The 25,004-nt window shown below is 45.9% G+C and overlaps 1 protein-coding gene across 3 annotated transcripts in view; it reads left to right on the top strand.

Annotated features, from left to right (window-relative positions):
• Positions 1 to 24,310, top strand: part of FXYD6 (FXYD domain containing ion transport regulator 6) — a 32,469-nt gene extending 8,159 nt beyond the window's left edge. For 2 of the 3 annotated variants that reach the window (XM_063094040.1, XM_063094041.1), the window contains 7 exons: positions 18,629 to 18,691; positions 19,332 to 19,370; positions 19,490 to 19,564; positions 20,161 to 20,197; positions 20,944 to 20,993; positions 21,479 to 21,529; positions 23,042 to 24,310. In XM_063094040.1, coding sequence (XP_062950110.1) covers positions 18,634 to 18,691; positions 19,332 to 19,370; positions 19,490 to 19,564; positions 20,161 to 20,197; positions 20,944 to 20,993; positions 21,479 to 21,507 — 288 coding nt within the window. In that variant the 5' untranslated portion in view covers positions 18,629 to 18,633 and the 3' untranslated portion in view covers positions 21,508 to 21,529; positions 23,042 to 24,310. Of the gene's footprint in view, positions 1 to 11,790; positions 11,865 to 18,628; positions 18,692 to 19,331; positions 19,371 to 19,489; positions 19,565 to 20,160; positions 20,198 to 20,943; positions 20,994 to 21,478; positions 21,530 to 23,041 lie in introns of those variants that run through there. The other variant, XM_063094042.1, reaches the window with a different exon arrangement.
• The last annotated feature ends 694 nt before the right edge of the window (positions 24,311 to 25,004 follow it).

Genomic DNA, 25,004 nt, shown 5'->3' with positions numbered 1-25,004 from the left:
GTCAGGGGGCAGCAGAGAGATTTTTCAGATAGGAGATGCTTATTAAAGAGAGCATGACACGGAATGTGGTATTTGTCACATCTGTGCACATGAAAGGCAGCAGTGCTCTCTGCGTCTGGAGAAGGAGGTCCACAGTTCAGTCTCTCTAGGCTGAAGTGGTAGTTGGACAAAGACAGCATTTCTCAACTTTTGCCACGTGTTAGAATCAATGAAGAGATTCTAAAAATTACTGATGCCTTAGTCACACCCTCAAAGTTTAGAATTTAATGGAGCTTAGTTGATTCCCAGGCATCTCTTTTTTTAATGCTTTTCATGTGATCCTAAGGTACAGCCAGGGTTGAGAACTGGAATAAACAGGGAAGGCAAGGGCATTCTAAGGAGAAGGAACAGAATATACAAAGGTGTGGAGAAAGACACACACCTGGCAGAAGACGGAAAGTAGACTATCTGAGCTGAAAGTCATGGGAGAAAATATTTTAAGGATAGGAAAGGGATAGACTTAAAAGTTTTTATACTAAAAAAAGTTTAGATTTTTAAAAAATAAATGGGACACTGAAGCACCACTGAACGCATTTGAGTTTGGAAGGGAAGTGGTCAGAACACACTTTAGGGAGATTGGTCATGCAGTGATCAATGTCCAAGACAGAATGGAGACAGGAGGTTAAAGGTGGGTACAGCTACTGCAATATTAGGCAAGCTACTACCGCAACCCCGGGGAGCAATGGAAGAGAAGTGCCAGACTGGAGAGCTCTTGCAGGGATAAGCATGGCCAGGGCTTTGCCACACATACAGCGTGGAGACTGGGAGGGAGAGAGGAAACCCTGTGAACTTGGTTAGACTGTTGAGTTCCATCAGGCAGGGTCTGTGTCTGTCATACTCACTGCACTACCCTCAGTAATGAGCAAAGTGCCTGGAAAACAGAAGGCCATCAATAAATCTTTGTTAACTTGGTTACTGGAAGGATAAAGGCTCCATTCTTTCCTAAATCACACCTTGTTCCCAAATTCCTTTCCCTTTCTCCACCAATTTCTCCACCTAAGGCAGGCAAATCTCAGCTATATGGAAAGCAATCTGATTAACTCAGGCTGAGATATGACTGTTAGGATTGGGAAGATTTCTCTTTTAAAAGAAGGATTTAGCGATATTATAAAGTCTCTCCTTGGAATAATGTTGTGGGGCTGGTAATATTTATGAGCAGGGATGGTCTTTATTTCATTTCTACACCCAATCTGATTCTGAACCATACCAGAAAAAAAGGACCCACAGCTTTGTAGTCTCTGGTAAAAGGCTGCCAGTAGCTGGGCTAGTAGTTCTGTTGGCTTCCCCTGTGAGCTGAGCTCCAGTGGACAGGATCACCTGCACTGGCCTGGGACATGGTCCATCTCCCAGCATAAACACGCTGACATTCTGGTGGGCCAAGAGTAGCAGGGTACCCAGCAGTGGCTATGGTGGATGGAGGCTGAGGAGATGGAAGACAGTGCCTGTGTTGATGCTGAAGCTCAGCTGGGAGTAATGGGCACAACTGTGGACAGCCAAGATCCAGCAACAGTCAACAGCCATGCCACGCTTCCTTCCTGCCCCTGGGAGGCTCCAGGGTCCCATCCTTACCCCAGCATCAGTCATAGTGAGCAGAGAAGAGTTGGGCAGGAAAATGTGAAAAGGAAAAATAAGGCATAATGCATGCCAAAGTTTTCAAAAGCTGTATTTCAGGGTTATTCTCACTCTGGCTATTCTCCCTGGCCTGGGTAAAGACACACCCATCAAATGAGCCCAGTTGGCTAGTGAGTCAGGGTCAGCATTTTTTTTTTTTTCCATCAGCTATACCCACTCCCCCCCCCAATTTATTTTATTGTGGTGAAATGCACTTAACATCAAATTTTCTATTTTAACCATTTGTAAGTGTACAGTTCAGCGACTTTAAGTACATTCGCATTGTTGTGCAGCCATCACCACCCTCCATCTCCAGAGTTTTTCATCTTGTAAAACTGAAACTCTATACCCATTAAATAGCACCTTCCCATTTCCCCCTTCCCAGAGCCCCTGGCAACCCCCATTCTGTCTCTCTATGATTTTGACTACTTTTGGCACCTCATATGAGTGGAATCATATAGTATTTGTCTTTTTTGTGACTGGTTTATTTCACTTAGAATATTGTCCTCAAGGTTCATGCATGTGGTAGCATATGTCAGAATTTCCTTCCTTTTTTAGGCTGAATAATATTCCACTGTATGTATACACCACATTTTGCTCATCTGTTCGTCTGTTGATGGACACTTGGGTTGCTTCTGTGTTTTAGCTACTGTGAATAATGCTGCTATGAACATGGGTATACAGATATCTTTTTGAGACCCTGTTTTCAATTCTTTGGGGTATATACCCATAAGTAAAATTGCTGGATCATATGGTAATTCTATTTTTAATATTTTGAGGAACCACCATACTGTTTTCCAAAGTGGCTGTACCCTTTTACATTTCTATCAACAGTGCCCAGAGTTCCAGTTGCACTACATCCTCACCAACACTTGTTTTCCTTCTTTCTCATAGCAGCCATCCTAATGGGTGTGAGGTGGTATCTCATTGTAGTTTTGATTTGCATTTCCCTGATTATTAGTGATGTTGAGCATCTTTTTATGTGCTATTGACCATTTATATATTTTCTTTGAAAAAATGTCTATGCAAGTCCTTTGCTTATTTTTGAATTGGATTGCTTGTTTTTTTGTTGTTGTTGTGTTTTAGGAGGTCTCTATATACTCTGAAAATTAATCTTTTATCAGATATATGATTTGCAAATATTTTTTCCCATTCTGCGGGTTGCCTTTTTACGCTGTTGATGCTATCTTTTGATGCACGAAATGTTTTCATTTTCATGAAGTCTGATTTGTCTATTTCTTCTTTTGTTGCCTATGCCTTTGGTGTCCTATTGAAGAAACCGTTGCCAAATCCAATGTCATGAAGTTTTTGCCATGATTTCTTCTAAGAGTTTTATACTTTTATGTCTCACATGTAAAGTCATGGATCCATTTTGAGTTAATCTTTATATATGGTGTTAGGTAAGGATCCAACTTTATTCTTTCGCATGTGGATATCTAGTTTTCCCAGCATCGTTTGTTGAAAAGACTGTCTTTTCCCCATTGAAGGGTCTTAGCACCCTTGTCAAAAGTCATTTGACCACATATGTAAGGGTTTATTTCTGGACTTCATTCTATTCCATTCATCTATATGTCTGTCTTTATGCCAGTACCACACTGTTTGATTACTGTAACTTTGTAGTAAGTTTTGAAATTAGCAAGCATGAATCCTCCAGCTTTGTTCTTTTTCAGGATTGTTTTGGCTATTCAGGGTCCCTTGAGATTCCATATGAATTTTAGGAAATACTGCAAAAAAAATGTCATTGGGATTTTGATAGGAATTGCATTGACTATATAGATCATTTTGGATAGTATAGCATCTTAACAATATTAAGTCTTCCAATCTATGAACATGGGGTGTCTTTCCATTTATTTGTGTCTTCTTTAATTCCTTTCAGAAGTGGTTTGAAGTTTTCATTCTACAAGTTTTTCACCTTCTTGGTTATTTCCTGAGTATTTTATTCTTTTCGTTGCTGTTATAAGTGGAATTATTTTCTTAATTTTCTTTCAGACTATTTATTGTTAGTGTACAGAATTAGTTGCAAATGCAGCTATTTTTTGTGTGTTGACTTTGTATCCTGCTACTTTGCTGAATTCATTTATTATCTGTAACAGTTTTTCGTGGAATCTTTACAGTTTCACAAACCCTATAAAATCATATCATCTGTGAACAGAGATCATTTTACTTCTTCCTTTCCAATTTGGATGCCTTTTATTTATTTTTCTTGCTTAAGTGCTCTGGCTAGGACTTCCAATACTGTGTTGAATAGAAATGGTGAAAGTGGTCATCCTGGCTTTGTTCCTGATCTTAAAGGGAAAGTTTTCAGTCTTTCACCACAATGTTTGAGTGTGATGTTTGCTGTGGGTTTTTCATATATGGCTTTTCTTACATTGAGGTACTTTCCTTCTATTTCTAATTTTTTTGAGTATTTTTATCATGAGAAGGGGCTGAATTTTGTTAAATGCTTTTCCTACATCAATTGAGATGTTCATGTAGTTTTTTCCCTCATTCTGTTGATGTGGTATATTACACTGATCAATTTTCATGTGTGAATTGAATTACCCTTGCATTCCAGGAATAAATCAGGGCCACCATTTTTATTTCCCTTAGTCCCAGTGCATTACCACCCTTGCCAGGGAAGCAGCAAGAAAGAATGGAAAAAGCATAGCATTGGGAATCAACAGAATTAGGTGTCAATTTCAGCTGCGCTACTGTTCGCTGTGGGGCCTTAGGCAATAACATAACCTTGAGCCTCTCATTTTTTAATCTGTAAAATGGCAGTAATAGCCAGCATCACATATAGTTGTGATGTTTCTTTGAGCTAGTGCTTGTGAAGTTGTCTGGTTTATAAGGTGTCTTTAACCTGGTGTTTTTAACATCGTCACGATCATCATCATCATCCCCTTCAACCAACATGGGCAGGGAACAGGAGCAGTGTGGGGTGTAGAACATACAGAACACAGTTGCTCCTCTTTCTCTTTTGACAGCTGCAGGACCACTGGAGGGTCTGTGGTTGAGGAACAAAAGTCCCTGTCCCCCTGAACCCAAGGAGGCAGGAGGACCAGGGACACCTTGGGAACAGCCCCCTGGTTTTGCAGAAGTCCACTTGGCCCTGCCTGTGCATCTCGGAGCCCAGCCCTCTTAGACACATGGAAGGATCCCCTTGTGGGACTCAGTGGCTTCTCCTTGGAGGACTTCGGGGAAGGCAGAAGATTGGACATGCTGGCCAGAGGGTGCCTGAGGACCCCAAGGGCTGGGCCTTCGGTTGAGACAGCTGCAGGCTCCTGACCTCTGTTTGGCAAAGACACTGTGTCTTCCACTGGGCACCTGCCCTGCAGCCTGGGAGAGGCATGAGATATTTTCTCCCAGAAACAGCAGCTGTCTGTTGGCTCCTTCCCCCCCCCCCCCCCCCCCCCCCCCGCCGACTCTGCCTTGATGCATTTTTCTCTCTCTGCTCTTTGGAGCATCAGTGTGACTGGGGGAACACAGGGGCATAGTGGAGGTACCAGGTGGCCAAGGGTGTAGAGGCAGGGAGGAGGACAGCATGGAGGCTTGTTTGATGTTTCCTCCAAAGCAGGCTTTCTTGTTTCTCAGCAGTCTCCTCCTCTCCTTGCTTTACAGCCTTTCCTCTCCTCTCGCTCAGTTTCTGCCGGGACTGTGCCCCGAGCCAGCCTCTGTTCTCTCTTGCAGCTTCTTTCTTTTGCTTTCCTCCGCCTGCTTCTCTCCCACCTCTCTTTGGGCATCTCCCCTTTTCAGTTTCTCTTCCCCTGGGATTTCTTTCCTCTTCTGCTGTCTCATGTCCTCTGCTTATCTTGTGCCTCTCGGTAAGGGCTCCCCTCTGTTTTGGTCAGAAAGATGTGTCACCATTCTCTGGCTGTCCCAGTCAGACATGCTCTCCCCACGCCACCTGTCTGCAGCCCTGGATGACGCAGGCTGTTTTTCTGGAGGCAGGAGAAAGCAGTGGCCCAGGGAGCCTGTGAGCTGTGGGCTGAGGCCCGCCCTGTGACAGCGTGTGGACACTGGAGCCTTCCGGTGGTTAGAGGACAACATGAGGAGAAAGGAAGGGAAGGGAGAGGAGGTAATTGGGGCCCTTTCCCTGGCGCCATCTTTGTTTCTCTTCCCCATTTTCCAGGAAAAGGTAGAAAATGAAGGCAGAAGCTTATGGAAGAGTTGGAGAATGATAGTACTAGACTGACAGTCGAGGCTTGAAGAGCAGTTACAGTTCCACAGGCATTGCGCTCAGCTCTTTCCACATGCCATCTCTTTTTGCTGCAAATGGCAGAAACAGAACTGCAGCTAGTTTAGGCAGGGCACGAATCATTGGCTCACAGGGCCAAGCTGCAGGAAGGGCCAGGTGCCACTGGTTGGGGAACAGAGGTACCTACATCCCTCTCCTGGCCAGCTCTTTCCCTGTCTGCTGCTGGCTGACTTCTCCCCTGCAGACTCCTGCTGCTCCCACAGTTCGCAGCTTGGTTGCTTGAACCCTTCCTTGCTTGGTTCCAGCATGACCACCCCCCAGGGACACTGAGGTCTCCTACCCATTCCTTCTAGTTACAAGAGAGGGGCTATGATTGGCAGCCTCCAGTAGAGCAACAGGGTTGGAGTGGGGGAGGAGCAGGCTCCCTTCCAAAGTAGGTGCTATCCACGGAAGAAGGGTGTGGGCAGGCAAACAGCGATTGTCCCACACAAAGCCTGTCTCATCTAAACCCCACATCTCCTGACATGTGTGTTATTATCCCCATCTTACAGTTGTGGAAGCAAAGACTCCGAGAGGTCAAGTAACTTGCTCAAGGCCACAAAGCCACTGGGTGACCCAGAAGCAGGAGAGCTGAGTGTTTCAGAGCAAGGACCCTGGTGCCAGGTTCTTTGGGTTTGAATCTGGGCTCTGCTGCTTGCTAGTTCTGTGACCTTGGGCAAGTTACTTAACCTTCTTGGCCTCAGTCTGCCCAACTGTACAATAGTAATAGGACTACTATAAGGATTTAATGAGTTAATATATGTAAACCACTTAGAATAGCACATGGCATGACATGAGCACCGAATAAATGTTACATATTGTTATTATCACAGTGCTTTACAGTTTACAAAGAACTTTCATATGTATTATCTCACTTGACCTTTATGATGGCCTTGGAAAGTGGACAGTGGGATGGACTGACGAATTCTGCACTGCCCCCACCCCATGCTCTCACCTTCAGCTTAGTCAGCTACATGATTCTGTAATCTGTTCCAAAAAAATCACCCTCCCAAGTAAACAGCTCTCTATCCAATAAGAGAATATAAATTCTCTCTCGGGGGAGAGCTGGCAGGCATTGTACATTCTCCTGTCTCTCTTTCCCTCGTGAATATGGATGAAGCTAGAGATGTTAGGAGCTTGGTTGGTAAATGTTCATCCATTGGCAGGAGCCCCTTTTGCTGGGGCCCTCTTTGCAGAGCTCATGTGACTTGTTCAGGTGGCTGAGGCTTGCTGGACTGTGACAGGAGCAAGAGACAGAGTGGCAGCTGCCTGGAGGAGGCAGGCCCTCCAAAGAGCCACAGTGCTGGTAGCCTATTGTGACCCTTTGCCTTTGGGTGGGTATGATCCCTGCTCTGGCCATGTGGGGCCTGGGGGCTGGAGTCCAGGGCTGGCTCCCAGCTCAAGGCCAAACCACCCACAGCAGGAAGACTACCCCTCCCCTACCCCCGGCCGAAAGGGAGGCAGACAGAGCAGGACCGAAGTCTGGAATCTAACAGTAACTCACCAGGGGATGTCTTTTCTGCCTCACTTTCTTTCCCTGTAAAGTGGGTTTGATGATAATATACTCTCCATATGCTATTTGTGAGGATTAAATGAGAATAAATATTTAAAGTACTAAGAATACTGCCTTACCTGTACTGTTTGTCATGATTATTACTGTCACCTCTCATCCAATCCAGACCTCTAGGTGGGGCCTCACATATGGGATTTCCCTCTCAGAATTTTTAATTCCTCTCATTTCCTTCTATGGAGTCCACAGAAGGATTCCTATGGTCCAGGCAGACTTCTATCCACACCCCCAAACTTTTGATCAGCAGCAACTTGCTTATTCCTATCACCAGTGTCACCACGTTCTGCCACTGAGAAGACTCACTGTCTTCTCCCCACTTCCTTTCTTTGAGGACTGCTCTAGGAAGTGTGCTGTAAGTGGGGGTGGGCTCTGTATAGTTGCAAGGACCCCGAATATCTCTCTTCAGGAGAGTCATGTTCTCCAGCCAGTGGCTCTGCATCCCCTGCCGCCCTGGGTGTGGATGGACCTAGAGGCCAGGGCACACTGGCCTGGGGACCCGGTGTTGCATGGGGCCTTTTACAGTCAAGGAGGCTGCAGCTATGTCGTGTAGCTACATGAGGAAATGGACTTTTGAGCAGCCTCCCAGAAGAGACCAAAGATGAACAAGAATCAACCTTCCATTGCACAAAAGCAGATGATGAAACTTAGTCATGGCTCTGGGTCACTGTGGCTGGGGAGCTTTAAGGTCAGGGTGTTTAGGGCATGAAGTTGGGGGTTGGAGGTCACAGTGGTCCTTACCTCTGTTTCCAGGCTGGTGGACACAGGGGAGATGAGAAAGCAGCCTTGACCCTGAGAGAGAGCGATAGAGTGCTGGGCTCAGCCAAGAAGGACCTGGAAAAGGTCCCTCTGAGCTCTGCTAGACACAGTCCATCAGTAGATGATGACTGTCCTTTTGGTCTTTGCTTTCTTCATACTCTTGCAAGAGAGTTTAAGCCAAAGCATCCAAGATGGGAAGCAGAAAGCTGATCAGCAGTTAGGAGACGAAAGGGGCGACTGTGCGTGAGTAGGCAGGCAGTTTGATTGGATGCCAAGGACACCTGGAGACCCCAGGGTAGATGGGGAAGTAGGGAGATACTTGAGGCAGAGGGGACTGGGGGGCGCAGGGAAGATCAAGGAGGAGACCATTCCAGCCTCTCCAGCACGGAGGCCTCCCTGGGAGTCTTTATCATTTGGCTGAAAGCATGATGATGCCCAAGTTCCCATAAAAGGAAAACACAGTCCAAAGCCAAGCCAAGGCGAGGGTTTGGGCATTATCTGCTGGTTTGGACTGACCACCCCCCAAGCCCTACTCATGAGCGTGTATAATAGAGAACTGGGGGTGACACTGATCACCTGTAAGCATGGCCCTGTCATAGAACCCAAGGGCTAAGGAGGCCTTTCAAAGCCTTCAGGGTCAGTCCATTATCTCTAAAAGCCTTGCTTAGAACACAGATCAGACCACCCTCCCTCAATATTCCTCCCTAACAGTTGGACCCCCTAATGTCTTAGGAATATGAAGATTCCATCTCTCTGGCAGTAAATCTGACCAGTTTGTCTATAATAGTTTTTAGTGCTGGGCTTCTCTGTTTTCATTCTTAGCCTGGCCTGACACTATTCAGATCTGTGCTGCAGTAACAGCCACTGTGCCTAGCTCATCCCAACACCATGCAGCCAGGGTAATGAGAAGATCTGTTCTCATCCTCCGATTGCTCCCCTCTGTGAGAGGGTGAGGAATTGGCTCCTGCCTTCTGAAGGCCCTTTCTAGATAGGACTCCCTCCCTCACCCTCCCCGAAGCCGGCGCTGCCTTTCCATCTCCAGTCCAAGGTCATCTTCCCATCAAAGGAGCCTGCCAGTTGCTTTCCTCCCACCCCCTCTCATTGCCCGGGCCACCCTCATTCCTGCAGGGCTTTGTCTTCTTCCCTGGCTCTAGCCAGCCTGCCAAGCACCTTGCAGCCTTGCTCTGCCAGCCCTGGCCTGCCCACCTCCCAATCCCAGCACATCAAAGCAGCAGATAACAGTGGAGTGCGTGTTCTGAGCCAGGCCCTGCCCCTGACTGGCTGGATGAGTCAGGTGCATCTTCTCTTTGGGCTCAGTCTTCTCAAATAAAGATACTTCGTTTCACTTATTCTAACCACTCTGGCATTCTGTGATGCTAACTCCATCTGGTAAACCTCATATCTTGGTTACACCCTATTTATACACAGTCGAATCTTCTTTTAACAGGCTTCTTGGTTGCAAAGATCTCGATACATGACAGGCTAAATCATGTCCCCTGACGTGCACCAATGATCTAGGGTAACCAGTTAACCTAAACTACGGAGCCCAGGCATTCTGTGACCCCATGAAAGGATCCCTTCTGGTATGTCCTGTCTGGAATGGGGGTTCGTCTTTCATTGGGGCATCCTGCCAGGCTCCAGGCCATGGTGATCCCCAGGGCATGGATGAACCTGCAGGAAGGCGAGCAGGTGAGAGGCAAGGGAAGAGGGGCGAGGCTTTGGGAGCAGGGATGGGAGGGATGAGGGTGAGATGAAGTTTCACTGAACTTTGAACCTCTGCATGTTAAAGGGAGGTCATTTCTGAGTTATTTTAACAATAGCGCTGGGTATTCTGATGTACCTCACTGCCACGTGGAATCAAAAATAACATAGCATGTTGCTGTATCATCCACTAGCGGTTTCTCTTTCTGAGCAGCTTTTACCCAGCAATTAAGTGAAATTATGTGACTCAGTATGGAAAGATAATCGCTGGAGAAACTCTTCTGATTGCTTTCTCCCGCACACCCAGCAAGCAACTGTGCAAACTGGCGGGACAATTGGGGAGGAAAATTAGCATGAAAGTGCTGCTGCCACTCAAAATGTCAGCAGTTTACTAATGTAGTGATAAATAAGCACATGGAAAGGGGAAGAGAAATGAGCAGAAACTGGGTTCTTTCTCATGACACACTATAGAGGAGGCAAAATGCAGTTGGTCCCATTTTCCATATGGGGAGAACGGTCTAAATGATCCAGAGGTAGAGAGTTGGGAAGCAGGAGAATGAGGAGGCTCAGGAGTCCCCCATTCCAGCAGTGATGATTTCCCAGGTGCCCTGTGCCAGTGCGCCAGGTCCTCAGGCCCCCGGGCATGGTCCAGGCCTCAGAACAAAGCTCTCCCCAGAACATGCACATCCAGGCTAATATAATATTCCTGTGCCCTCTCTCCCAGCTCCACCCAAATCTGCCTTGCTTCTCCCTCTCGCAAGGATTCTTCCCTTCTCTCTTCCATCTACTCCCTAGATTCTGTAGTCTGGAAATGAGATGTGTCACTTCTGCCACCTCTTAACCTCCCCACCCCAGCCAGCCCCAGGCAGCCAGCTTCCTCCGCAGGAGAAAGGAATGTGTGGTAGCTGGGAGGGTGGGGATGCGGAAGGCCATGTGCAGGAGTGACAGGAAGCCAAGATAGAGTTTCTTGGGGCAGCAGTGAGACAAAGTCACTCTGTGTCCCTTCAAAGGCTCTTGGTATGTACTAGGCCACTCAACTCAGAGTCGGTGCCAGCAGTATCACCATGCAATTTTTAAAAATGGGCTTAGGGACCAAGAGACACCCTGAGGAAGCCTGTGCTGAGGGGTGTCTGGTGTAGCCCAGGCCTGGGCAGCAGCTCGAAGGAGTGGAGCACTGCTCACTTGCACATCTGTAACAGTATTGCTTTCAGCACAGTGTAACTTGATCAGAAATGTTTTCTTTAGAATACAAAGACAGGTCTTAACTTTTTAGCTTGGCATTCAAAAGCCTCTGCAATCTGACTCCAGTTGTCTTACCAGAATTCTTACTACCTATCCCCTTCACTGTTTGGGAATGGGTCTTACAATAGAAATGGTAAATACTTGGTAGGGTGGTGTCACAGCACGCTCCTGTTCTGTGCAGACATTGCAGTGGATGGAGGCCCTCTCTCCTGCTGAACCTCATTCAGAATCCCGGGGAAGCCACTTCAGGCAGTTGCTGTTGAATGAAGTGCCTTGAGGTTCAACTTGAACTGAACTTGAACTGAATACTATTTGTCATTCTTACTTTCTATTTTTTTCTCTCACTGCCCTTGCTCATGCTGTTTTCCCTGCCAGAATGCTCTTCCTTTTCTCTCTCCCTATCCCTGTCTATCAAAACTTTATCCTGCCCTGAAGGTTCATCTGGAATGTCAACTCTTCCATGGAAATTTCCCAGGTTCCTTGTTGTACTCCCTGCTCCCCTCCGCACTGTTCTACTGGAGTCTTACTACACGTAGTCTCTACCTTTTGTGAAGTTCTCTTCACATTTGCTAATAAATCAAAGCTCTTCGCTTCCAAACCCTGCCTCTCCTTGGAAGCTGAGTCTATGTCTTGTTCATTTATTTATCTCCTTGCAGAACCCGCAGTACTACATCCCTTTCTAGGAATTCATTGTTTGTGGAATTGGCTTGAACCTGAGCATCTATGAAGGTGATTGTTGGGGGTTTGAGGGAAAGGCACAGCAGACTGGGACCCTTGATAAGTGCCTTTCCTACTTCCAGGAGGGGCCCTACTTGCTTAATACTGTAATCCCTCTCCTAGCTAGAGATGGTCAAGGGGCCACTGGGGAACTCTGTCCCATTTGTCCTTCTTTCTGTCACCTCTGATCCAATATCCATACCAAGGACCCTAGAATTTGAAGGCTTTTAATGTGCAATTCCATCCTTCTTCCAGGTCCTGTGTCCACTCTCCCCACTGGCTGAGCAAGGAACAGATGTAATTTGAGCATGTAATTTGAAGATGAGTCTTGGTCTGGGAAGCAGCAGTAAATTTGACAAAAAAAGAAAGGAAGGAAAGGAGAGAGAGAGAAAAGAAAGAAAGAAAGGGAGGGAGAGGGAGGGAGGAGGGGGGGAGAGAGAGAGAGAGCAGTGTGCTCATAACTTAAGTCACAGTTAATTTTAGAGTGTATGCTAGTTGACATCACTGCATTCTGGAGACCAGTAAGAATTGGGCCCAGCAAGATTGGGAAGTCAAACCTGAGACTCCTACATTAAGCCCAGGACCCTTGAGAGGGGCTAAAGTGATGTTGGGTTAGTATTTGCTGCCCTAAGTCTCCATGAAAAAGCAAAACAAATACTCCCCGGAGGAAAGCATCCCATTTTAGGACTGACAATTTCCCACAGATTAGATGTACAAATATGAGTACTCAATAAAAGATTACCAAATACAGGAAAAAACAAGTTACTATGATTGAGAGGCACAGAAACAAGAAGTAGATTGAGACCCCCCGAGGATTTAAGATTTTGGAATCATCAGATACAGAATATAAAATAACTATGTAGGAAATACTGTAAGAAATGAAAGATGAGATTGGAAAAAATGCATAGATAACAAGACTAACACAAATGACCAGGCAATTTGAAAAAAAAACCAAGTAGAACATTTAGAAATTGATAATACAGTCATTGAAATACAAAATTAAGTGTACGGATTAAACAGCAGATAAACACATTTAAAAAGAGAATCAGCAAATTGAAAATAAATCTGAAACAATTACCCAGTAGTACAGCAAAATAAGGAAGTGGAAAATATGAAAAAGCAATTAAGCAATACTGAGAATAGAATGAGAATGTCTAATGTATTTCTAATCAGAATGGAGCAGAGGCAATATTTGAAGAGATAATAGCTGGGAGTTTTTCATAATTGATGAAAAGGGTGAGTCTATAGGTAAAGAAAACACAACAGAACACACAGAAACAAATCCACATTTAGACTTTAATGAAACCCACAACATTAAACACAAAGAAGAAAATAAAAGGAGGTAGAGGGGAAAGACAGAACATCTGTAAAGGAATGACAATAAGCAGCAGACTTCTCAAAAGCAATAATGGAAAGTGGATAGCGGTGGAATAACATCTTTAAAGTGCAGAGCAAAAATAATTGTCAACCTAGAATTGGGTACATGGCCAAACTACCTTTCAAGGATAGGGTGTATTAGTTTCCTGTTGCTATGTAACAAATTACCACACACTTAGCAGCTTAAAGAAACATGCATTTATTATCTCATGGTTTCTTTAAGTCAGAAGTCTAGCACAGCTTGGCTGAGTTTTTTCCTTCATAGTCACACCAAGCTACAGTCTAGGTGTTGGCTAGGGCTTCACTTGGAAAAGGGGATTGACGGGGGAAAGATCTCTTTCCAGACTCCCACACATTGCTGGCAGAATTTATCTCCTTGTGCCAAAAGGACTGAGGTCCCTATTTTCTTGCTGGCTGTTGGCCAGGGGCTGTTCTCAGCGGCTGGGGGCTTCCCACGATCTTTCACCTTCTGCGCTTCTGCATAGACCCTCTCACAACACAGCAGCTTACTCTTTCAAGCCAGCAAGGGAGAAAATTCTCTAGCTGCAGTTTTCTGAGTTTTATATAGCATGACACCATCATTTGAATGATATCCCATCACCTTTGCCATATTTTATTGGTTAGAAGCAAGTTGCAGCTCCAGACTGCATTCCAGGGTGGGAGATTACACAAAGCCTTGAAGGTTAGGATCATTGTGGATCACCTTAGGGTCTGCCCATCACAAAGGTGAAATGAAGACATTTTCAGATAAACAAAAGCAGAATTTATAATTAACAGATGTTCATTAAAGAAAATTCTAAATGTATTCTTCAGGAATAAGGAAAATGTCTTGAAGGATGGCTGAGATTCAAAAAGAAATGGTGAACATATCAGTTAGTTATTATGTTGCATTAGTTATCTATTGCTGCATAACAAATAACCCCCAAATGCAGCAGCTTAGAACAACAAACTTCTGAGGGTTGGCAATCAGGGAGGAGCGTAGTTGGGTGGTTCTGGGTGGATGAATCCTGGTGCAACGTGAGAGGGGAATGGTACAAAGATCTGAATACCAGGAGGTATTGGGGCCATTTTGAAGGCTGGCTACCACACACGTGGATAAATCTAAATAAACTTTGCTTTCATCAAATACAAATACTAATATCTATTTTATAGGATTAAAAAAAGATAACTGAAATATTGTACAATAACAACATATATCAAGAAGGGGATGATTTATGTTTTTGTATTTTCTAGGAGAGAATGATACCTAATAACTATTATAGCAATTAACTTTGGACTGTTTTAGTATTTGTTAAGTTGAGTCCATATGGCAAAATTCCAAAGGTAACCACTAAAAGATTAGAAATAGCTGGTATAATTTCTAAACCAGCAGAGGAGAAAGTGAGTAAGAAAAAAAGAAAATCAATTCGAAGGGGGGGGAGCGCAAGAAAAAAGAAAGAAAGAATAAGAAAAGTAGGAAAAAATCAGACCAAAGATATCAATAGTCACAATAAATGTAATACTTTAAATGGAGTAAATTTGACAATTAATAGAGACTGTCAGGTTGAATTTTCTTTTTAATCCAGCTCCTTTCTGTTCATGAGATGCACACACAACACATAACACAACCCAGAAAGGCAGAAAGTAAAATAGAATTTAAGACAGAGAGGATCACTGTATAATCCTAAAAGACCCAACTCACAGGACAATATAACGATTTTAAACTTTCTGTTAAAATATTGTAAGAAACGCAGGGATAAATCTATAAGTCCTTTCTTATAGTGGTAGATTTTAAATTACCTATCTCAATTTTTGATAGGTTGAACAGTCAAAAGAATGAAAAAACATGTAGAAATTTAAACAACACAGTTAATAATCTTAATTTAATGGGCAGATAGGCCATTTTTCCCAACAATGAAGAAATTCACCATCTTCTAAGCACACATGGAATGTAATTTTTTAGATAACTTACCGTGTACTCGGTCATAAGCGGGTCTCAATACATTTCAAGGCATCTGTATCACACAGACCACGTTCTCTGACCATAGTGCCCTTGAGTTAGAAGTCCATAACAATCAAATCAAAAATCACTACCCATTTGGACCTTTTAAAACATGCTTCTTAATAAGGCGCAGGTCAAATAAGAAACTATAATGAAAATTTAAAGCACTAAGAACTAAACAATAATCAAAAAACATTTCAAAGCTAATATGATGGAGTGAAAGTGGCACTTAGAAGGAAATTTATAGTCTTATATGCTTATATTAGAAAGCAAGAAAAGCTAAATGTTAATGAACTATGTATCCAACATAAGAAGATAAACATAAAGAAAGAACAGTAGAATAAACCCCGAAATTGTATAAGGGCAGAATTAAGAAAATTTTAAAACCTACCAGATAGAAGACCAACCAAACCAAGAGTTGGTTCTTTGAAAAGACTAATAAAATAGTTAAACCTCTAGTGAGACTGACAAGAAGGAGTCTCACACCTAATAACAGGAATGAAAAAAAGGATATAACAACAGATCCAACAGAAATTAAAATGGCATTAAGAAAATACTATGAACAACTTTATGGCAATAAATTTGAAAGCAGAAACGGGCAAATTCCTATAAAAATTATAACTCACTAAATGTATTCAAGAAGAAATAGAGATATCTGGAGAGTGTCATAATCATTCATTAAATGAATAGACAATTTTAAATCTTCCCACAAAGAATTTTCCCACTCAGCCCAGATGATTTTACAGGTTAGTTCTACCAAATGTTCAAAGAACAGATTATTCCAGTCTTCTGCAGACTCTTCCAGTGAACCAAGAAAGTGAATACTTACTCTGTGAGGCCAGTACTACCATACCAAACCAGGCAAGGTCAAGACAATAGAGTGAAACTTGCAGCCCAATCTCACTCATGCACATAGATGCAAAAATCCTAAGCAAAATATTAGCAAACCAAATCCATTCACAAAATATTAACAATTGCATTATTTATAATAGCACAAAATTAGAGGGGAAAAAAACCCAGATGTCCACCAACAGGAGAATGGATCAATACATGATCATTTACCTGCACAACGGAATATTACACAACATTGAAAATAAGTGAACTATGGTTACATGTAAATATGGGTGACTCTTAGAAGCATAATGTTGAACAAAAAAAGCAAGTCCCAGGAGACTGTAAACTACGCGATGTAATAATTATAAAGCTCAAAAAAGCTACAGTAACCAAAATATTTTTTTAGAGATGTATGTGTGTGTTAAATATATTTTTAAAAATAAGAGCAAGATGTATAGCCACACAATGGAGTATTATTCAGCCGTGAAAAGGAATAAAGTACTTGTGCATGCTACAACATTGACGAACCTTGAAAACGTTATGCTGAAAAATAAAAGCCAGACACAAAAGGCCGCATATTTTGATTCTGTTTATATGAACTGTTCAGAATAGGCAAACTCTTAGCGACAGAATGTAGAGTAATAGTTGCCAGGGGCAGGGGCTGGGGAAAAGAGGGAATGGAGAGTGACTAATGGATGCAGGGTTTCTTTAGGGGATGATGAAAATGTTATGGAACCAGCTAATAGTCATGGTTGCACAACCTTGTGAATATACTAAAAACCATACAATTGTATACTTTGAAATAGTAAATTTTAATATGAATATTATATATATATATTATTGTCATAAGAATACTTCACATGACATCTACTCTCAGCCTATTTTTAAGTGTACAATAACGTATTGTTAACTACAGATTCAGTGTTGTACAGCAGATCTCTAGAACTTATTCATCTTGCATAACTGAAATTTTATATGCATCAATTAGCAACTTTTAAAAAAGAACAGCAAGAGAGTGATTAAAAATATAAGTATTCAGGATACCGATTACCTCTGGGAGAGAAGCAAGGGGATGAGTTGGAGGAAAACATATAAGTAAATGCAGCAGAATTTGTAAAATTCTAGTTCTCTTGGGAGGAGGAGGGGTGGGCAGCTGGCCGTATGGGGATCCTAACCCTTGACCTTGTTGTTATAACACTGCTCTCTAATCAAATGAGCTAGACTAGCCCTGTAAAGTTCTAATTCTTGTTATTTGTTGCTGGGTGTTTATCTTATTGCAATGCTTCTTTATATATGTGCTACATATATGCTTACACATATGAGATGTAATGCAGGCTTTAAAAGAAATACAAATATGAAATGAGATAGTATTAAAGCAAATTACTGTCTTTTGATAAAGGTTTTTTGAATCGCCTCTTCTGGGTCCCCACGTTTGGGCCTCGGCATGGCTCTGGGTGCAGTTCTTCTGACTCCCAGTGGCTGAGAGGTGAAGTGCAGCCAGGGCTGCTCCTGGCCACTAGACCATGTCCAGGGGTTCAGGCCACTGCCAGTATTACCCCACACGGAAAAGAACCAACAGCCTTGGGCTTTTCTGGTTCGGGTTCCTTTCCCTTCTCCTCTCTGGCTCTTTCACAGACTCCTTTAATACCAAGAGTGAGGTGTGTGTAACTCTGCTGAAATCTATCCCTGGGTGGGACCAACGGGCACTGCCTTCTGCCTCCACCCAGATGGCCCATCCTGGGGCCACCCACCCCGGAGACCAGGACTTGATGTGCTCCTGAGCAGAGGCCTCTGCATCTCCTGGGGAAGGAGAGGCCAGGGTGCTGATGCTCAGAGAGCCAATCTCCAAAGTCCCTTTGTTTAATCAAACCAACTTTCTGGAGGATTAGAAACTAAAGCCTACAGGAAGAATTGACTTGGGCGCTTTAGGTGTGAGGTGTGAGGGGCAACTTAAGAAACAGCTCTCAGCATTTCAGGATTTACCATGCAGAGTCCAGTAAACAGCAAGTCTCCCTCCCCACCCACTGGCTGGACTAGCGGGATGCTGGTTTACCGGCCACATTAAATCTGATACAAAGAATTATTTCTCATAGGGGGTGTTGACTATAGGGACCAGGCCAGGAAGTCCCAAACATCTTAATGAACTAGAGATGGCCACAGAAGGGTGGCCTGGAGCAAAGGACACAGATGGGATCACCTCCAAAGTCCTTGTGATTTTATGGCTTCGGTCCTAAAGGCAGCGTGGCGGAGGAGTTACTAAGCTAGGTTAGGATCTAGGCCATGGTACTCAATCTGGTGAGAGTCATTCAATCTCTTTAAGCTTCAGGCTCTTCACCTGCAATGTGGGTTAGTCTTAGTGCCTGCTAATTATACTAATTCAGTTGTGTTAATTGAATTAATGTATGCAGAGCATTCTCTAAGAGTACAGTGAATGTCGACTGCTTCTGCTTAGTTTGTTTGAACTCTCACTGTATTGCAAGTGCGCAGAGTAGAGCTGGGGATTCGACTTGCCCCTGATCAGCCTGATAGTTGGAGTCAGGAGTCTCCTGCCCAGACAGTCATTTTTCCCTTCCTCTGCCCCCAGACGCCATGGAGGTGGTGCTGGTCTTTCTGTGTGGCCTGCTGGCCCCCGTGGTCCTGGCCAGTGGTAAGTACCCCTCTAGGACCTGGCTGTAACAAGAGGATAGCCATGGCCCTTTCTGATGGAAGGTTCTGGGACATTATGGTCTTCATGTCTGATCAGAGGCTCTTCCCTTCAATCAGCAGAAAAAGTCCTAGAAGGCAGCAGCTATTCACAGGCTCTAATCCTGCCTGCTACCTCCCCCCACAAAGGTCCAACAGGGTCTACTGTTAAGCCCTGCAAGCCCACCAGGCCTCTGTGGACTTGTGACCTGAACCTTAGGAGTCACAGAACCTAGACCACAGTTAGCCAGTTCTGGCCTTATGCAAGTTACACGTCCTTCCTTGGTCTCAGTTTCCCCAACTTTCACAAGAGGATAATAGACCCCACCTTCTGTGGATAATGTGAGATTGAAAAGGACCACTAAATGTGGATGTGCCTTGAAGGTACAACCTCCCTAGGCTCCAGGCCATGTCTGCCCTCGGCCCTCAGATTGGTCCTAACAGGCAGGGCTACCTGTCCTTGCACCTCTAAATATCTCTGCTTAATGGGCCCTGCTTCCTAGGAATCACTTTGTGGGGACCGATACCTGTGAGGCAAAGTAAGGTATTTGGGGACCAGTATGTATAGCTGTCTTCCTCCTGACCATGTCTGTTTATTTTTGCAGCAACTGAAAAGGAGGAAGAAATGGACCCTTTTCACTATGGTGAGTGGCGAGGCAACCCTGGGTCAGGGAGAGGAGTGCAGCACGATCCAGTGAGGGACAGACACACTCTCCCTGGCCCTACCCCTCCTTCGATCTCTCACCCCTGGTTCCTTTGGCAGACTACCAGACCCTGAGGATTGGGGGATTGGTGTTTGCTGTGGTCCTCTTCTCGGTTGGCATCCTCCTTATCCTAAGTAAGTTTTTTGTTCCTTTGTTCATATGGCTGCTAGGCAGGTGGGGACAGTGTAAGGGCCTGGCCATTCTCTCTCCTGGAAAGGAAAGGAGACTGTCTGTCCTCTTTGTTATCTTCAGGACCTAATACAGTGCTGGGCATATGGTAAGTGCTCAGTAAAACAGTGAAGTATGAACAAAGAAAATGCTAGATGAAAACAAAGCATAGACAAGAAGGAGCAGGGTGGCTGTCACAGTGCTGTACCCAGAGGGCATGAGTGGGGCAGTCACAGGAGATAGGAGACAGGTGTTGTCCCTAGTGTGCTCCGAGGGATGTGCCCCTGCATGTGTTTTCCCCCCATGGGCCTGGTCTGTGCAGAGCCCTGCCTCGCATGATTGAGTGCACTGTGCTTGTGTGGCCCTCCAAGCTGGTGAATGCACTGCCTCGGGCTCAGAAGAGCCCTACCCAGCCTAGGGTTGCTGCATACAGCTGTGAAAGTGGGGCACTGCCCAGGTCTAGGGGTGCCACATACATAGTCCCATAACCTGCACAGACTCAGGGCAGCCCTGCTGTGGCCAAGCCAGGAGCATGACCTTGGTTGATTTCTTTGCCTTTCAGGTCGCAGGTGCAAGTGCAGTTTCAATCAGAAGCCCCGGTAAGGATGCCATGCAGCGGACATCTGGGGTGATACTAGGAGGGACAGGGAGTGGCGCTTGGTGTGGGACCCCCAAATGGGTTTTCTCGTGGATTCTTGTCTCAGAAAGAGAATGTGTGTATTGAGGGCTAGGGGAGGTCAAAACATTGAGGGTTAGACCATCTCTCTCTCTTCTGATGTATGTGGGGGGAAGGGAGGTGGCAAGAAGGTGCAGGAACCTTATCTGGAGGCCGTTGAGACAGCTGGGCTTAGGAGAAGGGAAGCAGAAGACCTGAAGGCCTCTCTTAAGGTCCAGGTCCTCTCTATAGGACCAGTGACACTGTCCCCACCTGTCATTTGTTCATGAGCCTCTTTGAGCTGAGTAGAAACACTACTTTTCTACCCCCATGTAAATGTGACACCCCATTAATCCACCACAATAGCCAAGGGTAGCTCTGGACCTCAGAAGTCCAAAGCCTGTGGCAGGGCACACCCAAGCCCCCATGTGGCCCTAGGCCACCTCTTCCCAGTATTAGTTCTCTCAGGGGCTGACACTGAAGGGTGCCTGTATGTGCCCTCTGACTCTGATCCCTTCAGTCCTGACTTCTCCCTCCCCCCAGGCACCCCACGGTAGGGAGTGCTCAGACCCCTCAGAGGACTTGGAGGAGGCTGATCCCAGGTGGCCCTGCGCCAGCAAGCAGGGTAGTGATGCTCTTGGGTTTGCCCTGGAGACCCCTGACGGGGCTGTGTGTCTCTGCCTCTTGCAGGGCTCCAGGGGACGAGGAAGCCCAGGGGGAGAACCTCATCACCGCAAATGGTAACTGCCCATGATCACCTTCCCAGGTGGAACAGAGGGGATGGGAGGTACTGTCGTCAGGTGCTGTGGCTGCCCTAGAGCCAGTCCAACATGGTCTCGTGGTGCCAGGAGAGGGGTCTCCAGGCTGCTGTAGTGTTGCCCCTTCACCTGCACCAAACAGGCTACACTAGTAACAGGTGCTACTTATGGAGCATCTGCTGTGTGTCAGGCATCACCCCATCTCATTTAGTGTGCACACTGCCCATGATGGGGGCATCACCACCCAAGTTTTACAGCTGAGGGTCAGAGAGGTTAAGGAATGTGCCCAAGTTCTGTAACCAGCAAGTAGCAGGGCAAGGATTCGCACCCAGGTCTGTCTGACTCAAAATGCCACGTGCATCACCGCTTTGCTCCCCTGGAGTCAGGCATAAGCATGGCTGCTGCGGGGGGTGGCCCATTGGGGTGAGGGGTCCATTAACCACTATCCACTCTGGTTTTCTTTCTAGCAACCGAGCCCCAGAAGGCAGAGAACTGAAGTGCAGCCCTCAGGTGGGAAGGTGAGATGCTCTTGGCCTGGGTCTCCCCTGTCACGATCACTGTCCTCATTGAGGTCTGGGCGGGGCAGTCAGGCAGGCAGTACTGGCTAGTTCTTCCAGTGGATACAAGTTTTGTTATGAGTCCTGCTCCCAGGAACCTTTCAGGAATCTGAAAGGGGCAATGAGACAGACCGAGACCCGGAACACACGAGGTTTCCCGCACATGCGCACAGCAAACATCCACACACCCCAGTGGTCAGGTTCATAAGGCGTCATCCCAGCTGCCACATGGGAGAGAATGAGTTAGCGAAATACTCCTTATATCAAAGTAGCATAAAGATGATTTCAGGGATGATCAGAAAGTGCCTTAGTGCCACTTTATTTATTTTTTTTAACATTTTATTATGAAACTTTCCAACCCTACACAAAAGTAGGGCAAATAGTATATGACTCCTCCGTACCAGCATTATCAGTTTCCACCATTTAGGCATTTTTTTAGTATAAATTCCCACTGTGGACGGTAGGGGCGCAGGAGAGTAACAACTGGTAAATGTTTTACAGTTTTCGAAGTGCTGCCAGGAGAAGTCAATAGGACAGGTGGGGTGTAGCCCATTTTATAGATGAGGAAACCGAGGTCACAGAGAATAGTCATACAGACAGTAAGTGACAGACTGGACATGGAACTCAGGTCTCTGTGGCTGTAGTTTAGTGCCATTTCCACTGCACTACTCTGTCCCATCTGTCTCACTTTATGACATACCCTGGAATACAATAGAAAAAAAGTGTCAGCTCACTTCTGCCTTTTTTCGGTATACAAATGAGGCATTATAGAGAGATATATAACTTTATCCTAAATTATAAGTTAAAAGAGATTTCTGGATGATAAAATGTCTGATACACTAGCTTCTGCTGTGATTGTAATGACACGGTATACCCGTGTAACATTTTTCTCCTTTCCTAAGTGCTTTTATGTCCTCATGACGGCCCTGTAGGTGGGTTGAGCAGGGTCATTACATCCATTTCTAGATGGGGCGCTCCAGGGCCAGTGATCGCCTAAGCCTGAGATGCTCGTAGATCCCAATCCAAGAAGCAGGTGTCCTAGCTGGAAGCTTGATGTTCTGTCCATTTCACCACAGCTGGCAGGTCAGGCTGAGAATCCATGTGTGGCAGGCGGCCTCAAAATGAAATGTCTTCCCATTTTTTAAAAAAAACTAGGTCTTTCTCAGCAGCTCTTTTCTCCTAAGTCTCAGGACTGTGAGCAACTATTGGAGGTGTCCCAGGTTTGTTTTCTTTCCATGCCTTCCAGATTCCGGCCCACCTGAGGCCCACCTCACTTCCTGCCTGCATCCCCTCTCCCTAAATCTCCGCCTTGACCTTCTTCTTGCTTCATCAGGAACTTAGGGGCTTAGACAGGATGTCGTCTCAGGAGTTTCAGTGGGCAAGGTGCCCATGCGAAGAGCCAGGAGAGGAGCAGGTGAGGATACCTAAAAGGAGCCAAAGTTGCGCTTTAATTTAAATTCTCTCCCTCCTCAGCCTCCGGAACCTGAAGGCAGCTGCTTGAACTTTTAGATGCAAATGTTGATGCTTAAGAAAACCGGCCACTTCAGCAAACAGATCTTTCCCCAGGAGAAGCCAAGAACGTGTGCGTCCCCCTGCACCCGTCCCCATCCCCTCTAACTCAGTTCCTCGACTTAAAGATGCAATTACACTTGCCTCCCCCACCTGCAGCCTGCAGTCTCGTCCCCTCCTGTGATGTGTTCATGTGTCCATGTGCATTTGCTGACTGTGGTCTTTGTGGCTACTTGTTCGTGGGTGATGCTGTGTTAGTGAACTGTGGACTCACTTTCCTGGGCAGGAGCTGAGCCATGTTGCCATCAGCTCCTCCCTGCCCCCGCCCCCCACGCTCTCCATCGCCTCCTGCTCCTCCTCGAAGTCTGCTTTTTCCCTGAGAGACCAGTCCCTTCTCTTGATGTAGGGGTGGGTGTAGGGTAGGAGCACGGGCAGGACCTGGGAAGGTTTGCATCATCCCCTTCCTTGTCATTCCTCATGGGCTATCTCTGCTCCTTTCACAAGAACCTCGCTTCCATATTCCACGCTGACCCCAGTCTGCTCTGAAGGTCTCTTAGCAGTTGGAGTTTCGAAGCAAGGTGCTGGCAAGCCAGTTTCGCCTTCAGGCAGGCTACATCCTGTCATGGTCATTTTCCTCTTGGGGCATCTGCCGTGGAGTCCCCATATGGCCTGCCCCTTCACAGAGCACCCACGGATTCCAGGCCCAGGGCTTCTAGTCTGCCCCTGGGGAATGTGCCCCTTGCATATCTTCTCAGCAATAACCCCATGGGCTCTGGAACACTACCCCCCTCCAGCCTTCCCTGCTCTTGAGACCTCTACAGCCCAGCTTGTCCGGACTCAGTCTCCCATCCCTGAAGCGGGGTCTCTGGCAGGCAGTGGCTGATGGTTCCCATTCTGTTCGGGCCAGCACGCTGGAATAGGCAGTGGGTGGGTGGAGGGGGGTGTCTTTGCTTCTCTGTCTACATCCCACTGGTCAGGCAGCAACACCTTCTACATCCTTTGCTGTGCCTGTCAGCGGTCAGAATGGTGACTGTGCTGCAGGTTAGAAACCCAGCAGGCTCCATGCAGCCCTGCTGCAGAGGGAACAACAAGAGGTTGAAGGTCATAAAGAGAGTGGGAACTCAAGCCAGATCCCGCCCCTCCTGTCCCTTGTGTTCCCGTGGAAACTAGCCAAACCGTGCCGCTGTGACCAGGACTGCTGTTCTCTGTATTGTGATCTATCCTCTCAACAGAAAAAAGGAATAAAATATCATTTGTTTCCTAGTGGCTCTGAGATGCTTTCCTTTCCGTAAAAGAACTTGAGTGTTTGTAGGGCCCGTGGAACTTAAAGGGCCAGGGGGGTCTGTCCTCAGTCACAGGGAAGAAGTGAAGGCTGCCCAGCCAGCCGGGTGGTACATGTTTAACCCAGCTGCTTTTATGGTAGCTCCTCCGTGCTTCTCCTCTCTTTGCTCCTCTTCCTTTTCCTTCTTCCTCCCTTCCCCTCCTTCTCACCCCTGCCCTCCCACCCCCACCCCACTCACCTCCTCCCCAGGTCACTCGGCTCAGGCTCCATCCCATAGCAGGGTGCTCACTGACCCAAAATAAAAGGTTTTAACCTTTCTCTTTTGTCAGTTCTGGGGGCACTACCTAAGGAAGAGAACGTCATGGTGGGTCACTTGGGCTATGCTTTTATCTTTCCTTTTATCTTTCCACCAATTCAAATACCCCCTACTCTGTGAAGCCTTCCTGGACTTCAGGAAGAGAATAAGTCCCGTCTTTTTAGTGCTCTGGTCACACTTGGCTCCTGCCTTTATCTTTACCCTTAATACTGTCTACCTGGGACCCAAACTGCAGAGGCCACACAGATAATGTCAATATGTGACTTGGCTGTAGTGACACAATAAATGGAGCATATGGGCCTGAGTCACCTAGAGTGTCCTCCCAAAGA

The sequence above is a fragment of the Cynocephalus volans genome, chromosome 4, assembly GCF_027409185.1.
Source record: "Cynocephalus volans isolate mCynVol1 chromosome 4, mCynVol1.pri, whole genome shotgun sequence".
Classification (NCBI taxonomy): Eukaryota; Metazoa; Chordata; class Mammalia; order Dermoptera; family Cynocephalidae; genus Cynocephalus; species Cynocephalus volans.
This window is presented reverse-complemented; position numbering and strand designations above follow the sequence as displayed.